We start from the raw sequence: 17,369 nt of genomic DNA on the forward strand, positions 1-17,369 counted from the left end.
ATGACTAAATTTTATTCCACATCAAACAGAGCACCTGAGGAGGAAAATGTGATCAACAGTGTTCAAACTGAATGTATGGATCTTGAAACTAAGCCCTCTCAGCAATGAAAATATGACGAGGACAGTATTAAGGACACTGGCTTGTTGATTGAGTGGTGTGGGTTCGAGCCCTAGCCAGGGTCATTGTGTTCCTGGGCAAGAAACTTTACTCTCAGGGGGGACTCCCATTTAAAAAGGAGAGGGTTGCTTGTCATACCTTTCTGGGGTTAAAGACGCAGTTCTTGTACCTCCAGGGGTGTTTAGAATTGGTACCCGCTTAGGGATGAAGATCATTTCAGGCCACACCCACAAAATAGGATCTTGGTACCCTCTTAGGGGTTCTTTTCAAAATTTCTGACAAGCACCGCTGTCCTTTTTATAGGGGACTCTCCCTTGGACTTTACTCTCACAATGCCTCTCTCCAACCAGGTGTATGAATGCCATTGAATTTAATGCTGCTCATCCAGGGGAGAGTAGAAATACTCCTAGTTGCTTCATGTTACTGAAACCAGGAGATAAGCACTGGTGTAATTGTGCCACTTAGCTCATATGCAGACTTTTCCTTTACCTTTTTAATTGTATCTCCAGAGGAATGTGTTAGACTTGTTTCGCTTACCAGTGTGGAAAGACATTGGCTTATAGAAGTGACAGCAGAAGAAAGATGACTACTTGCTTAAGGTGGCCGAACACAGTTTTTGATACCTGTGTTTTATTCGCCTTTTTCTCTAAAACCCTTGTTCCTTTAGATCGCCAAAAATGGCACAATGCAAGTTAACAACACAGACGTTGTTTCTGATAGTTTAGCTGACATAGGTGCCATTGCCATGGCAACAGAAATATAAGCAGGCCTTTAAAATTGGTTTTGTTTATAATTTTTGCAGTAAATCTAGTCATTAGAGTTTCTTCATCATTTGCTTATAACACGATTGCAACATGTTAATGCTATATTAAAAATAGTTTAACAAAGACGGATTTTTAGTTATCCTTTGTTGAAGGGTAACTGGAATATCGAGAATTTCGTTTGTTAGGTTTGAATTTTTTGCGATACTCCATTTACGTATTTTCCAAAGTATTTTTTCGCCAAATTTTGTGAAATTCTAGCAAGTGATTCTTAAGAAATACGGCTGGCGTATTTCCGAGAAAGCTAATCATGGTACTCAGTCTCAATATTGTTAAGAAGAGCAGACGTGAAGGTTTAAGTTTCTGGAAACTTCTAGAATGTCAAGTCACGCAATGTTTCTGCCAGAACCTTCTACGGTCACGCTATGGAACAGTTTAGAACATTCTACCGAGTGATGTAATTATGATGTAATGCTACATAAATAGAAGCTCGAAGAACGTTCTAGAATATTAGTTTAATGTATATAAAAAATCAGCTAGGTAGCGGTTTGAGTAGTTCTCGGCAGAGACCGAGTGGGAAGGCTATAGAGAGCTATTGTTGTTCGGAAAAGCTATTGAGGAAACTTAATTCAAGGTCGAGTGGATCGAAAGGAGATTTCTTTGGAGATATCGAGGTTTATCGCGAGTTCATGTCATTGGCGGCTAAAGTTTTAGCGGTAGGATTAACTTAGTTTGATAGTAGATTGTATTGTTCAGAAATCGCTCCTTTGTAACTAAGATTATATTACGTATTGTTGTTTAAAGCAGTGGTAAAGATTATGAGAGTGTGTTCGACGCCGTCACTTTAATATATATACCTTAAATGATTTCACTAGCTGACTTTCAACCTCTCTCTGTTGCTGAAATCAACGTTTTTCATCGGCAGCCGAGGTTTTACAGACATATATCATGTCCATTCCATTTTAAGAGGTCCTCTGTACAAACTACGATTTGTTGATACGTTGCGTGACAGCGCCAGTTTCCGTGGATAGAACTAAAATGTTTACATTTATAGCCTTCAAATTTCGTGCTAAATATTCTCACATCAACTGGTAATGTTTAAGCGTAAAAGCTAATTTGTAAAAGTATAATTTAAATACATTAATTCTAAGCTGGAAGCACAAATATAAGCAAACATTTGCAATCCTGTGCTCGTTTATCGTCATCGTAAACAAACTCCGTGCGACTGATTCGAGTATTTCCACTGATGAATATAGTAGACAGTATTTACATAATTTGCCGTTCCTTGGTTCAGGCTCACTCTAAGCGTATGCACGTTGTCTTCAGAGTACTTTTCCGCCGATTCCAACCAATATTTAACCGGATAAAGACTGAGCTACATGTATCTGTCGCGACTGGAAATAATCAACAAATGCAATCAAAAGCTAATCAAAATATGGCTGAGCCATGGCGATCGATTCAAAGTGGTGTGTTCGTCACGATATAAAATAAACAAGGACAATTCCCTCAGATTTCGATAAATGCTGCCATCGAAGCGTTTAAATTCACCAAAATCCAACGCTGAGAGCACAAAATAGCGAAGCCCACGGCGACTTAAAGAAAAATCCAGCGCAAAGACGAGCTCACATGGCTAGTGTTAAATAAATAAGTTGGGTTCGTTGGAGAGTTTCGTAGTATATCTTTCTGTCGATACCGTAACAATTGTTTTCTAACTGTGCATGCGCTCCATTTAACTAGGTTCTTTCGGTTACAAAGAAATACATAAGAATTGCTGGGTTGTTTGTATGGTAACTTCTTTTTCTAATAGATTGTGAGTAATTACCCACCAGCATTTCGTCAGCTCATCCCGACAAAACTCCTGGTTGGAGAACAGAGGCACTGGGGGAATAAGGGGCCTGGGGGGATTCCCATATGAAAAGGACGGTGATTCTCGTCGGAAAATTTGAATTAAACCCTTAAAGAAGACCAATTTGAGCGTGGCTAGGGCTTTATTTGACCCCTAAAGACACTGCGTAAAATGAAGTAGGCTTGATTACCAGCCGCTGTTCAGGGAAGGAGCCTTGGCTGGTAGACTGCACTCGAGAGAATGGCACAAATTGAGCCTCAAAACGGAGATGAGAGCGTTTTTTAATAGTTATCTTTTTGAGTGCACCCTAAAAGATACTTTGACAGCTAAAAATAGTGGCCTGAACACCCTACGTGAGACCAAAATCCTTGATTTGCTCCCCTAAGTGAGACGATGATTATCCCTGACCTTTTTATATGGGAATCCCTACCCTCCGTCATAAAGGGTCTGAACCTAGCCTGGACTGGCCTGGGCTCAAACTTGAATCTTTAACCCATTACACACTCGGCTATGGCAACCTCTCTCCTGATTAAAAGAGCAGGCCTCAAGAGAAACATTGTTGATGTCATGGGTTTGTTTCTTGTCTCTTAAATGTTCACTGTTAGCAGACACACAAGCAGAACATACTATTCAGCAAGGAATGCAACAAGTGGCATCTGAAAATTTCTTGGAGGCTGGGGCAGAAGAAATGGCAGCTACCATTCCTATTGAGGAAGAATCTCAGAACACTGAGCCTCTGAATTTGATTCATGATGTAACACCGAGTGGGGATAGTTTAAGAATAGAAGTCAAGTGCCTAACTCTGGAAAGTCTCGAACGTCTGTGGCAAGACTATCGTTCTGGTCAACTGAATCGCATGGCGGAAAAATTCCTAGTGACGGATGAAATTAAGAGAAAATTCAATTTGGAGTCCATTACGTTGAAAACAACTATTTCAGAAGACGATTACCTGGCATGTAAGGAGTACCTCTCAAAGAGACCAGGTAAGGCGCCTCATAGCATTTTGTGAAAATAAATCTGGGTACTTTGATGCCTTGGAAGAAAGTTTAATTTTGATTATACACCGAGTACTGTAAAACTGCAGTGTGGCAGAATGGTTAAGGTACACGTCTTGAATGGAATCTGAATGTCTCTATTCCAAGGTGAGGTCCCAGGCAGGTGGGAGTCTCAGCTGAGATGTGTTTGTTTGAATCATTAATTCCACGAACATGGCCTACAAGTTTCACGATTAAAATGCAACCAGAATCACATCTGTCATGTGTTATGTTTCTAAGCACACTATTTAATGGATTAATTTATAGATGCCGCAGGAAATGGCCAACGAGATGACGGTCTAAATGGCAGATCCCAGAGCCCATTAGCCCAAACAGGAAACGTTCATGACAATGAAGAAGCTATAATTCCACATGCAAGTGATGATTTAGAATTTCATGGTGATAAACAAGGCGATGAAAATTCTCATTAACATCGTCATAGCAACAGCCATTCCTCAGAGCATTTGACTCCTGTCAGCCCGACCCAAAGTGGTAAAGATCTAGAAGGTAGAAGGACTTCCAGTGATGAGTTAGCAATTACTACAGAAACGTTACTGGCTAATTGCCAAAGGAAATTCAAGAAAAGATGCATACTAAAAAAAGGTATGTGCTCTTCTAAAGCGTTTATGCCTATCAAAGCGAGGAGCTAGAGCTACAGAAGGATGAATTTCAACGCTTTGAATCTCAGATAATTTCTTGCCTGCTTGACCAAAGATGTCAGTCGTTGTCAAGTGTAAGGCGTACAATCAAGGAACTGAGGTCCGCTGTGGGTAGAGAATGCCACAGGCTTGAGGCAGCCCATCCAATATACCAAGAAAAACCGCAATCATTGACACTGTCAAGGAAACCCAGGTTAGTGTTGAAACCAGACTGGAATCAGCAAAACTCGCTATCAACAAGTTTCTTGATGATTTCATCACAAGTGATGCTCACGCGTGGCAGATTCGGCTTCGGGAACCTAACAAGCAGCGTGGGCTGCTGAAAGCTCTCTTTAAGAGATTTGGTGTCGATCTGAAAGGATTGCAAGATATTCCTGGTGTCCAAAAGATCCATGTCGAATTCTGCAGCCACGAACTTCAGACTCAGAGGAGAATGGAGGAATGGATGATGAAGGACCCAGGGAATAGCTTGAACTGTCCCATATGTAAGACGCCAATTGAAAAGAATGAGGGCTGCTATCACATGACATGCTCTGGGTGTAAATCGCACATGTCTGTGCGATGTCTGGAGGTGTTTCCTACAGCAAAAGGGGTATACAATCATCAACGGCACTGTCCGAAAAAGTTTACAGCGTGATCCGATTCCTTCTCTGCAAACAAAGAGTATTTCCATTCCTACGACCTGTACGACAGATGACACTTGGTGCTCTACCTAGATGTTGGTAGCTGGGTGGTTGACTTTTCTGATTTAAGTTAACACTGGTTTCTTCCCAGCAGCCGTTTATAATTGGAGTGGTGTTAAAGTTTTCCTAGCGGTTTTTTTGTTGTGCCCATTTCGAGGAGATTGATAATTGAAAAAACTCGGAAATAGAATCACAAAATGCTACGCTAATTACAAACCGCTAGGGGAACTTCTGTCACCATGCAGGATCGCGAATGAGTGCTGGAGCGGACTGGGCCTAAACTGTGACTTACCGTGCATTCAAGCCTTGTCAGAAAGAAGCTAACAAAATCTCCCACTTTGTTTGAATTTTCTTGTGTTCATGGATTTAATTACATTTCAGATAGGTGTTTCCATGCTTCAAAAAGACTTCAGATGAGAAAATGTTAATTTCTCTGATACCACCGTACAGCCTCGTTGGTCTGAACCTATGGAAACAATACTGCAAACTGAATCAGGCCGGCCGGGTTGAACTGAGGTTGATACTGAGATTTTTGCTAAGCAAAAATCCGGCTGTGTACATGACAGCAGTTATTTAGCGTGCGCAATAGGCCAAGTTCTATTTATTAAAGTTCTATTTAAAGTTGGCGTTGAGCTTCGGGGACTGGATCGAAAGCAAAACCCATCGAGGTTGAGCGATAAATTACTAAATTTTCTTTTGTAAGTTCCGTAAGCCCAGCCATCATGGTAGAATTGTAAAATATCAAATCGTAATAGCCTATTCAGAACATTTACCAACGGCCATTTTGACAACATATCAACAAAATCAAGCTCCATATCAAACTCAATACGTTATTATGTACTTAGAGTGCGGTTAGGACGCCGACAGGAAAATATTTGACTCTCGCTCGAGGAAGACCCTCTCTTTCAATCAATAAGCTCTTATCGAGGGTTTGTTCTCGGCATCATCTTGAAAATTTGGAGTAGGATAATTTGATGTTTTGTTAGAAACTCGGAAGTATACATTTCAACAAAGACCTAGGCCAGGAAAACGATAACTACTACAGGTCAAAAGAAAGCATAATCTTGTTGAACTGTAAGCTTTTGTTTCTTTAATTAACTGACGCTTGTGCCCCCTGAAAAGGCTCTTAGCCGCCGGGAAGGGCTACGTAACAAGGAAACCGCTATCAATGCGGAAACTAGCGTCGCTTAATTCTTTTAGGAACTCTCTTTGGAAAAAATTTTTGAAGAACAGCAGCTTTTAAATCATTTTATTCTGTGATTTAGTTATACTTTTTGTATTTTAAATTGATTTTATCTCTTATCTATTGTATTTTTATTCGTTATATTATCTCATAATTATGCCATAGTTTTAACATCCGTATTGTACATAATTTTTAGAGGGCCACTGGTTTGTTAGTATGTTTATACTATTTTAGTGCTACCCTCTTTAAATAAAGTCTTTACTTACTTACTTACTTACTTACTTACTTACTTACTTACTTACTTACTTACTTCCCAAATACTAATTCTGCAGCAGTCCTCGTGGTACCGCTAGTGTAAACTTAATCTTTCAGGATTCTGCATGTTGCAAGTCTAAAATCAAGTAGGGTTAGGGTTAGGGTTAGCGCCGATGTTACATTTCTTAAGATGGGTAGTTTTGTCTTATTCCTTTTTCCCAAAAATCTTAAACAGCCAGAACAACGTTTTTCAATAAAACTTTTAAAAAGGCCTACCTCCTGCGTATCTTAATCATTACCGGAACAAGACTGCATGTACGTCATAAATTCTAAATTAGCTTTTTGCTGAACATTGCAATTAAACAAACCTGTTGGATTAACCTTACCATTATTTATAAAATTCTATTGTGAAATGCCAATTTCGATATACAGCTGTTGCGACAACTGCTGTTGCAACAAAGGTTTTCGGGATAAAATGTATAAGTGCACGTAACAACTCCGAATAACACGTGCTGAATACTTAAGAGGCATACTCCGTAAGATTTGAGTGAGGGTCGGCCACGGTACCGCACCGATTTGGCTGAAATTTTGCATATGGTCTTGCTTTGGGATCCTAACTATGAAATGGATGTTTTAAAGTTCTGATAAATTTTACTTTGGGAGTTCCGAACATGGCCGGTTTCGGTCGGCCCGGAAGGGGAGCCACCATGGCGGATCAGAGGACTTCTTGTCAAATGCTTCTCTGAAATAAAAAGATTTGGTCATGAACGAGCGAAAAGTTGTAGTGCACTTCCACGTTGCTTTTGAGACACATAAATTTACTGTAAATCGGAAGGCCAATATCTCCCATGTTATGTCGATTGACAGTTTACTGTTCAACCTGAATGTAGAGCTGTTATAGCAGGTTTGACAGGAGAAATAAAAAAATGGGCAACTTCTTTAGCGCGAGAGAGAAAAATTAAACAAGTGTGACCAGTGTACGACTACAGTTGACCCGCCCGTAAGCGACCACCCAAAATGTCAAGCCTAGGAGGTCGCGTACGGGAGGTGGTCGCTTACGAGAGCTTAGACCATAGTGGATCAAACTTTTTCCTCATTAGCATATTAAGAAGTCGTATGAATTCTGATGTCTTTGGTATCCAGTGAACTGTCCGTAATAATTTATAGAATTTGCTATATGTTGTGGAGGTTTCCCCAAGAAAAGGTTTTTCTGTACTACTACAGTTAAAATTCTCCTTACAGGCACCTCTATAATACAGACAGGGCTCTAATATCATTTATGGACAGCTAACTTGGTCATAGTGAAACCAATTTCGTATAAGCTCTTCCTCTAGCTCACCTACCTCCATAATAAGGACAGTCAGGTCTGCCCCTTTGCTACTCATGTGAAAGAGGTTTTTGCCTTTGTTTTTAACCAGGTGTTCACATCATTAATTTTAAAAAAGACATGGGAGAAGTTGCTCCTTGCAGCTCGTATCATTGTTGGCATTGAAAATCCTTCTGATGTTTGTGTGATCTCAGCAAGGCCCTATGGACAGGTAAGTTGATGATCAGATGGTTCATTAGTCTGAACACCTTAACCCTGAATGTCTCACTTTGTGGAGGAAGTGTGAAGTCCTGTTTTGAATTGGACTTCCTTTGCATGCTGAACAAATTTAGTTACTTTCTTTTTTTGAAACACTAAAACACACTTTTCATTCCTTAATAAATGTATTAAATTGCTATTGCAAAGTACATGTAGAAAGCTATTAGAATTTTTATTTACGTGACTGTAAGCTTTAGGCTTGTTTAGAGCAGTTGAATTTTTATTTACTGGTTGCGATTTATTTTTGATAGCGTGCTATATTGAAATTTGCAAGCCACACTGGACCTACTGCTGTTGCTGGATGCTTCACTCCTGGTACGTTTACCAATCAGATCCAAGCAGCCTTCAGGGAACCACGTCTGCTAGTTGTGTGTGACCCACGTACTGATAACCAGGTAACAACTTATTATTTGTTGATCTCTTTTTATGATTGGCCATGTTTTGAGAGCCTTTAGAAAGGCAAAACACAACAGATGTGAAAAATATGTCACCACATGAAACCAAAAATTAATTTTGAAGTACTTATCCACATAGTTTGCATTAATTTGAGAATTATAACTGATTATTATATCCCAGTACCTGAACAAATTTGCAGTTTCACATGCACCCCTGGTGATGAAAACTTGGTGTAGATGTTGAATGTATGTCTAGAAGGAAAAATATAGAATTTTGGGAAAAACAAATTGGCAATCAAATTTCTGAAGAAAGCCTATTGTTGGCTTTCCTATACCCTAGGTCTGTTTTGGGGCTTCAAAGTAATGTTATCACTGACAATTCTCCCTTAAGGTTACAGTATACCTTCGGGTCGGCAATTTTCTTCAAATCTGGATTTTTGAGTCAAAATAGTGGTCGAAGAATAATCTCTAATTTCTGAAAAAAAAAATTGAAAAAGGCTAAATATTGGCGGAGAAATATGGGGCGCCGTTTGTAAATTTATTATTTAGACCGAATTTATGCCATTTTCCCCTTATTTATAAATAATTGGAAATGCCACAAAATTTGTTTATAAATAAGACACAAGAACTTGTCCGTTGATATGTATATAATTATTTTAGGTACGTCCTGATTTATAAATAATCTTTTACCATAGAGTTATGATATATAAATAATAAACTACACAACTTCAATTATTTATAAATCAGGTCATCTCTCAAATGGTTATTTACATATCATAAAGTTTGTAAATCTTATTATTTATAAATAAATTATTTCGCCGGGAGTCTAAATTCATTATTTACAAATAATGAAGTTTCATTTCGCTGAATGTAAGTTTATTGTTTATAAATAATTAACTTCACTGACTGTGTAAATTCATTATTTAGAAATGAATTTCACCTTGCCGAGTGTAAATTTATTATTTATAAATGATGAAGTTCACCGAGTATGTAAATTCATTATTTAGAAATAATGAACTTTCATCTCGCCGAGTGTAAATTTATTGTTTAGAAATAATGAACTTAACCGAGTGTGTAAATTCATTATTTAGAAATTAATTATTTAGAAATAATGAAGTCTCATCTCGCCGAGTGTAAATTTGTTACTTAGAAATAATGAACTTCACTGAGTATGTAAATTCATTATTTAGAAATAATGAAAGTATGAATGGCTGACCCAGCGTCTCTTGCCCGATCGATTTCGGAGGCTGTTTCTCGCGCTATAAGTGAGACAGTTAATGCTACCCTTGCTCAAGTAGGTAACGGCGGCGGTATGTAGCCTGAAATTCAGCACTGGCGGATCTGGGGGAGGGGCCCGGGGAGCCCGTTCTCCCGCCCCTCCCCCCCCCCCCACCCCCCGCCTCAGCTATCTATTATGGAGTTCTTATTCACGCAGCAATTCGGCAGCTCACACTGCAACAGGAACAACTACTCAAAGGCCGAGGTAATAGGTAAATTGTAAGAAAAGAAACTGCTGCATGAAGAAAATAAAAATCGCTTGGCGTGTTAAGTGAAAGGTCTGATTTCTATTGAAATTCAATAATGGTTTAAACGTAAATGAATTTAGCTTTCCACGTGTACGATCTTTGGACTTCCCTGGAATAGACATGCCCAGCCGTGACTTGATCAAGCCAAACAAAGTGTGTCACACAGCTATCCGTCCAAAGGTCACAAAGGTCACAAAGAATTTAACCTGCGAGCAAACTCACGTTTGAATCAAACGCGCGAGTGACGAAGAGGAATAGCGATCGGCGGGAAAGAGGCGCCAAGAAGTGACTTTCTCCTCTCGCGGCTTCGCCCGTCGATTTCTCGCTCTCAGCTACGCCGAGCGCGTTTGTGCTCCAACGTGAGCCTGTTCGCAGGCTACAAAGAATTATCTAAGCATGTAAATACATCATTCGATTTCCCGATTTTAAAAGTTCTGCATTTTCTTCATGCAGCAATTTCTTGGCTTAAAATTTACCTGTTACCTCGACCTTTGAGTAGTTGTTGTCGTTGTCGTTGTTCCTGTTGCAGTGTGAGCTGCCGAATTGTTGAATGAATAAGAACTACGTAATAGATATTTGAAGCGTGATTCTCGCTTAAACACAATTAACCAAAATAGGGGGGGGGGGGGGAACCTCCCCTAGATCCGCCACTGCTGAATTTCAGGCTACATACCTACCTGAATAACTGTCTTATAACGCGAGAAACAGCCTCTGAAATCGATCGGGCAAGAGACGCTGGGTCAGCCATTCATACTTTCATTATTTCTAAATAACGAATTCACATACTCAGTGAAGTTCATTATTTCTAAGTAATAAATTTACACTCAGCGAGATGAAACTTCATTATTTCTAAATAATGAATTTCTAAATAACGAGTTTACACACACGTTTAATTCATTATTTCTAAATAATAAATTTACAGTCGGCGAGATGAAACTTCATTATTTCTAAATAACGAATTTACACACTCAATGAAGTTCATATTTATAAATAATAAATTTGCACTCGGCGAGGTGAAATTCATTATTTCTAAATAATGAATTTACGCACTCAGTGAAGTTCATTATTTCTAAATAATGAATTTACACACTCAGTGAAGTTCATTATTTCTAAATAATAAATTTACACTGGGCGAGGAGAAATTCATTATTTCTAAATAATGGATTTACACACTCAGTGAAGTTCATTATTTATAAATAATAAATTTACACTCGGTAAGGTGAAATTTATTATTTCTAAATAATGAATTTACACTCCCGGCGAAGTAATTTATTTATAAATAATGGGATTTACAAACTTTATGATATGTAAAAAACTTTTTTAGAGATGACCTGATTTATAAATAATTGAAGTTGTTTAGTTTATTATTTATATATAATAACTCTATGGTAAAAGATTATTTATAAACCAGGACGTACCTAAAATAATTATATACATATCAACAGACAAGTTCTTGAGTCTTATTTACAGACAAATTTTGTAGCATTTCCAATTATTTATAAATAAGGGGAAAATGGCATAAATTCGGTCTAAATAATAAATTTACAAACGGCGCCCCATAGAGAAATGGCGGTTTTACGTTTTCACCGGAAGTAAAAGTTTACCTCTTGATTGACAGCCCTATGGCGCGTATGCAATCAACCGAGACGATTTTCGCGGGAATTACCTATATGGATGTCACGAATTGACTGCTCAGTTGATCAGCATTGTTGTTCTGACTACCCAGCATTTTTGGTATTAGGCGTGTCTCTATTATGTTATAAGTAAACATAGACCACGTTTAAACCATGGACCTGTTCGAAAAAGCGAAAACAGCGAAGAACGAATGAAAATACATCAACGAGTGAAGAAGCGAAAGTTCGCCACGCGGATGAAGCTATAGTTATCGTATAAGGCGGGCAAATATTCGTGGTAAGAGGAAAGAAAGGTTCTGTAAAAATTTCGGAACTTGACAGCAATAACAGGGATGCTGACAGAGACTCTCCTGATGAGTCCGATATCGACGAATCGTCGGACTCATTGAGACCATTTGAAATATTATCCATGCACAGTTGCCCACACACAGTTGCTCTCCGCGCTTTCTTGTGTTTGTTTCCTTCGCTCAGCCACTCTAGCGTTCGTATCCGTTTTCAGTCTTCCCCATTTTGCCAGACCAGCTTCAAGAAAAACTGAGCTACAGAAAAATTATCTCTCTGCCTTCGGTTCCTTGAGCGCATTGCGAAACACAAGAGTTTTTTAGAGATTCGCGCGTAAATTTCACCAGGAGGTTAACGGTAGTAAACTTTCCCTGCCCTGATTGGCTTAGTTATCTGAAAACCCAGTTGAAGGCGTTTGTAGGCGGAGTTTGTTTGCGAAGCAGAAAAATTTTCTTAGCGCTGTTTACTCGAATAAATTTTTTCACTTGAAGCAGACACTTTAAAGAGTTATAACTCAAAGGGAATTTGTTCAATTGCTCTTAAATTTGGACAGTGGCTAGTTTAACATATAAACTACAAAAGCGTGTCTGGGAATTGTTAATTTCGAAATATTTTTTCTTCGAGAGCGATTTTTGTACGATCACTCCACATTTTTTTAATCCTATTTCGAAAATGTTCTGTAACTTTTTACTGCAATTGAATATGCCAAAACGCAGACACGTTTTTTAAGCGCTTTGGGCCCTGAAACCGAGGAAAAAATTAAATTGGCGAAAAACGAAATTCGCTTCGACTTGTAGCTTTCGAAAGGTGATTCGGGCGCTCGCATTTAGTGGTCGTGAAAAATTCTACAATTCATTTTCTTTCAAAATTCTTGGTATAGTTTGATAGCCAGCTCCATAAGCTTTAATTTGATATAGGGGTTTAGGTATCTACAGCTTAAACTACACGCGCTACATCGCTTGCGCGCGAGACACCCCTGAAGGTATACTGTAACCTTAAGTGCATTGTTTTTTAAGAGCTTTGTCCCTTTTTTTCAGCCTGTAACAGAAGCATCCTATGTGAATATTCCAGTTATTGCATTCTGCAACACCGACTCTCAACTGCACCATGTGGATGTAGCAATCCCTTGCAATAACAAAGGTGCACACTCTGTTGGTCTAATGTGGTGGATGCTGGCAAGGGAGGTGCTTCGAATGCGTGGCAGCATCAGCCGGCAGATTCCATGGGAAACCATGCCTGATCTCTACTTCTATAGGGATCAAGAAGAGGTGACAAAAAATTACTGTTTTTCCTTGATAATTACCCTCAACTAAGTGTCCCTCCTCTAAATAAGCTTCCATCTAAACTGGAAAATTTTAATTGAAATGCACACCATGCCATAAAAAGTAGTCAAAGAGAAGAGGAGAGAGGGTGTTATTTTAAGAGGAGAGTTTTATTTGCAAAATAAAACTCAAAATTATAGATTTTGCAATCATGAAAGTTGGCAAGAGAAGACCTGGAATTCGAGTTGAGCATTTTAGTGTGTTTCAAGTAGTATTTTATCTGCCAGCTTTGAAGGTTTCATATTTAGAACAAAAGTTTTCAATACGTCTTGGTAGTTTTCAAGGATATCCTAATAGAACACCAAGGAAATTGTTACGAAAAATTGTCTAAGTCAAGTTCTAGAACAATCTAGAACCTGAAGTCATTCAGCCTTGACCAATTTGTATAAGGACATTCCAGAACATTCTAATCCTTATGTCGTTACTCAGATTAGAAACTGTGTCAAACTACTTAATTTAGTTCGTATAGTGTGATCGTCCGGGTGAGTGTAGTTCTGAAAAGAACTGTTGTTGGTGACTGACGTTTCGACAACCTGAGCGGAAGTCTACTTAATTTAGTTCCAAATAGAAGTTTCTAGAACTTTAAGCCTCATGTATATTAGAGCGAGAGGTCCTGCTGTAAGAGAGATTGATTCAAATTTGAAGAAGCTTAGTGCTGTAAATTCACGAAGTTACTTTACGGAAATAAATTAGTTTGTTGCTGTTACCAGCGATCCTGAGTTCTGTCTAGAAACAACCCTGCTCTACAACGATACTCGTAACAGAAATTCATTTCACACTCAAAACTGCTGCATTTGACTTTATATACATACATCCAGAGGTAGAGAGTCCTCGCTAGAGCATCTTCTTCCATTTCCTTCTCAACTGGCAATATTGACGGGATAACCTGTCTCAGTGTCTGTGGACCCAGGATAAAGGGAAGTAGCGGCTTCTACATGCTTTATGCTCTAGAAAATCAGGGCTGCCACGGTCAGGGAAAAGTCAGGGAAAATTGCTTTACAGTCTGTGAAAAGTCACGGAAAATTCAGGGATTTTTTTTTTGTTCCAGTGGGTGGCAACCCTGCCCTTTTAGTGGTGGGCTAACCAGGGCTTTCTTTTATTTTCTTACCAGGCTGAGAAAGAAGAACAGGCTGCAATTCAACATCAAACCGGCCGAGGAGGCACAGCAGCCTACCACGGCGGTCATCTCACTGAGTAAGGTGGTGCAGTTGACCAGCAGACTGACGAGGTGAGTGACACTGCTATCTATCTGTTAAAGGGATCAGTGAAGTACTTGGTTATTACAGAGGAAAGAAAATATTTTAAATCAAAGAAAACTGGTACTTGAGTTTTAAAATGCCAATTTCTGAAAAGCACTGTTGGAGGAGTGGTGGGCGAATGATTAGCTCTGGGTTCTGTTCTTGGACAAAACTGATCCGTCTAACTGTGCCTGTCTTCATCCAGGTGTATAAATACGGTGTAGGCACTAGTGAAAATAAATGCTGTGGATAACCCTGCAATGAACTGGCTTCTCATTCAATGGAGATCAGAAATGTGCCTGATGCGCAACTAGACTCGAATGCAAACTTTCTCTTCACTTTTGTCCATGATTCCCGGGAGATAATGGGCTGGAAATGCAGACTTTACCTTACCTTTGTTCCTGATCTGACACCTTCCTCTTCCAGTGGTATTACTAGTACTTTTATAGTCCTGTACAAAGGGACACGTCTTAAAAATACTCGCTCACCCAATTCAGTGACTTCAGATTTTTATCATGAGCCAGTAGTTAAAAGGTGACTACCAGCTACACTGTAGTAATGTGGGACAGCTATGCTGAAGTGTTGCTGAGGAAGGTTAGTAAGTTATCGACACATTCATATCTTCTTGATGCGGTAGTTTATCGTTTCTTTTCATTAACTCATTGTGTTTGTTCTTATTTTTATATTCCACATTGTTTGGCCAGTCAAATCAACAATGGGTTTCTAAAGAGGTATAAATGATCCATTTTTCATGCACCACCAAACCTTGTTACAGGAAACCAAGTTATGTTGCATGAAAACTCAGAAGCCCAACACCTTACAGTTACAAAAGAAATGCACACTCCCCAAAGTAATACCCCCCCCCCCCTCACTCCCTGGTATGTAACAATGAAATCTGATCATGATGCCTGAGAGAAATCTTTGAATCTCACAAAACTACAGATACCAGAAAGGAAGAACCTGAAAAATGTATTCCATCACTTCTCTCTCTCTAAAATTCAGTGATGAACTGTGACATAAAAAGATGGAAACCTAGACTGAAAACAGCTATTCTCACGGAGAAGCCAGCTTAATTCTGGTGTCCTCACTTTGTTACGTTTGCGTCAGCAATGACCAGGGGGCTTGAAAATGGTAGTTGCATAAGTTACACTACTACAAAGGTGGTTTATAGTAATTTTTTGTCTTATATTTTGGCATATTTCATTTCTAGTGGGGTGCTGAACAAATGGGGGCTCCTACTGTACCTCCCACCATTGGTGCCAGTGAAGACTGGGGTTCATCTCGAGAATGGGGTACTGAAGCTGCTGCTCCTGCCGCAAAAGATTGGGTAGAGACCAAGGATTGGGCTGACCCTGCACCCAAAGAATGGGGAGTTGAAGACCTACAGCCTAGCGGAGATTGGGGAATCTCAGTCAGAAAGAGCCTTGTCAGAAAAGAGACGTAATAAAAACTCCCACTTTGTCTGAATTTTCACGTGTTCATGGATTTAATTACATTTCAGTTATGAGCTTCCCTGTTTCAAAAAGACTTCAGGTAAGGCCCTGTGTACATTACGCCGGAGAAATTTGCAAACGCAGCCATATTTCTAAGTTGAGACCTACCGTCCACACTAATTGGTAAACGGAGCTTTTTGTAAACGTTCTTAAAAGCGGAGGAATTTGAAAACCGGCGCAGGCTTTACATTTTAGTGTGGACTGAAAAACTTTTGAAACCGGAGCTTTTCTAAAATGGTGACGTCACGATAATTGTGTAATTTTCTGGTCTTAGTTTTCCTCAAACACATATCCAAAATGACCGGTGATTGTTGCGTTTTCAATTTTCTCCGGCATAGTGTGGGCGGAGACGAAGAATAATATTGTGAAATAATAATATTGTGAAATTTGTTTGACGCCACTTTACAGCCCCACTGGTTTTAACCTGTGGAAACAATACTGTGAACTGACTTTGGCCAGATGGGTATAAATGAAGTCACAGTTGTTGCAAGGCAAAACTCCGGCCGTGGGCATGTCAACAACTATTTGGCTTCCATTTAGCTTGCGCAATAGGCCAAGTTCGATGACTCAAACGAAACAAAAACGCGTCGAGGTTGAGGGATGAATTAAAAAAGTAAACTTGCTCGAGTTCCCCGAGCCTCGTCACTATATTTCAATACATCGCAATTAGCCTGTTCAGGGCCACAAAGGTCCATTACAACATCAACAAATTCAAGTTCGGAAAAGTAGGTACAGAGGAGCCCCGCCTTTCAGCCAACCCGTTATTAAGGCCACATATTTGTGGCAAGGGCTTGCCACCATATAACGTAAAGTTTATGGATGAAGTTAGGTGAGACAGCACGGGGATAGACTGCTGGCAGTCCGTTTTTCTCTGGAAATTCAGTAGGGGTTATGAGGCGAGACGTTTTGGCCACCGCCATACCGCCCTTTTGCGTTCGCGATGACTAAACACTCGTCCTGTGACCCTTACAGGAAAAAACGGCTGCCAACAGACTAGCACGGGTAAAGTATTCGGCCCCCTCCCTCTAAGTCAATATACGCGACATGAATATTACATCCTTCAGAAACGGATAGAAAAATACTGTTTTGTTGCACACCAATTCCTTTGTCATGATCACCTACTCCTGAAAATTATCAATGGTAGTTAATTGATTTTTTTACTCATTTGTATACAATAGATGCCACGCTCCTAACACATATTCATGGCCGAAGTTTCGACCGTCTTTGGACGCTTAGTCCAGAAACTGATCTAGAGGGAAACGTACTTTGGTTTCCAGAGGGGTTTCTATTTAGGGTACCAGTTTCATTCCTTTCTTTGCGATTCTTTCAACGCATTTTGGTTTTCTTTTGATACA

General features: G+C 39.4%; 1 protein-coding gene across 1 annotated transcript; it reads left to right on the forward strand.

Moving 5' to 3' along the window:
• Nucleotides 1-1,063: 1,063 nt before the first annotated feature.
• Nucleotides 1,064-15,920, forward strand: LOC145489896 (small ribosomal subunit protein uS2-like). The gene is made up of 6 exons (XM_081468977.1): nt 1,064-1,595; nt 7,958-8,077; nt 8,376-8,519; nt 12,999-13,229; nt 14,395-14,511; nt 15,732-15,920. The coding sequence occupies exons 1-5, from the start codon at nt 1,398-1,400 to the stop codon at nt 14,479-14,481; spliced, it is 780 nt and encodes a 259-aa protein (XP_081325103.1). The 5' UTR covers nt 1,064-1,397; the 3' UTR covers nt 14,482-14,511; nt 15,732-15,920.
• Nucleotides 15,921-17,369: the final 1,449 nt, after the last annotated feature.

Source organism: Orbicella franksi, chromosome 6, assembly GCF_964199315.1.
Source record: "Orbicella franksi chromosome 6, jaOrbFran1.1, whole genome shotgun sequence".
Taxonomy (NCBI): domain Eukaryota; kingdom Metazoa; phylum Cnidaria; class Anthozoa; order Scleractinia; family Merulinidae; genus Orbicella; species Orbicella franksi.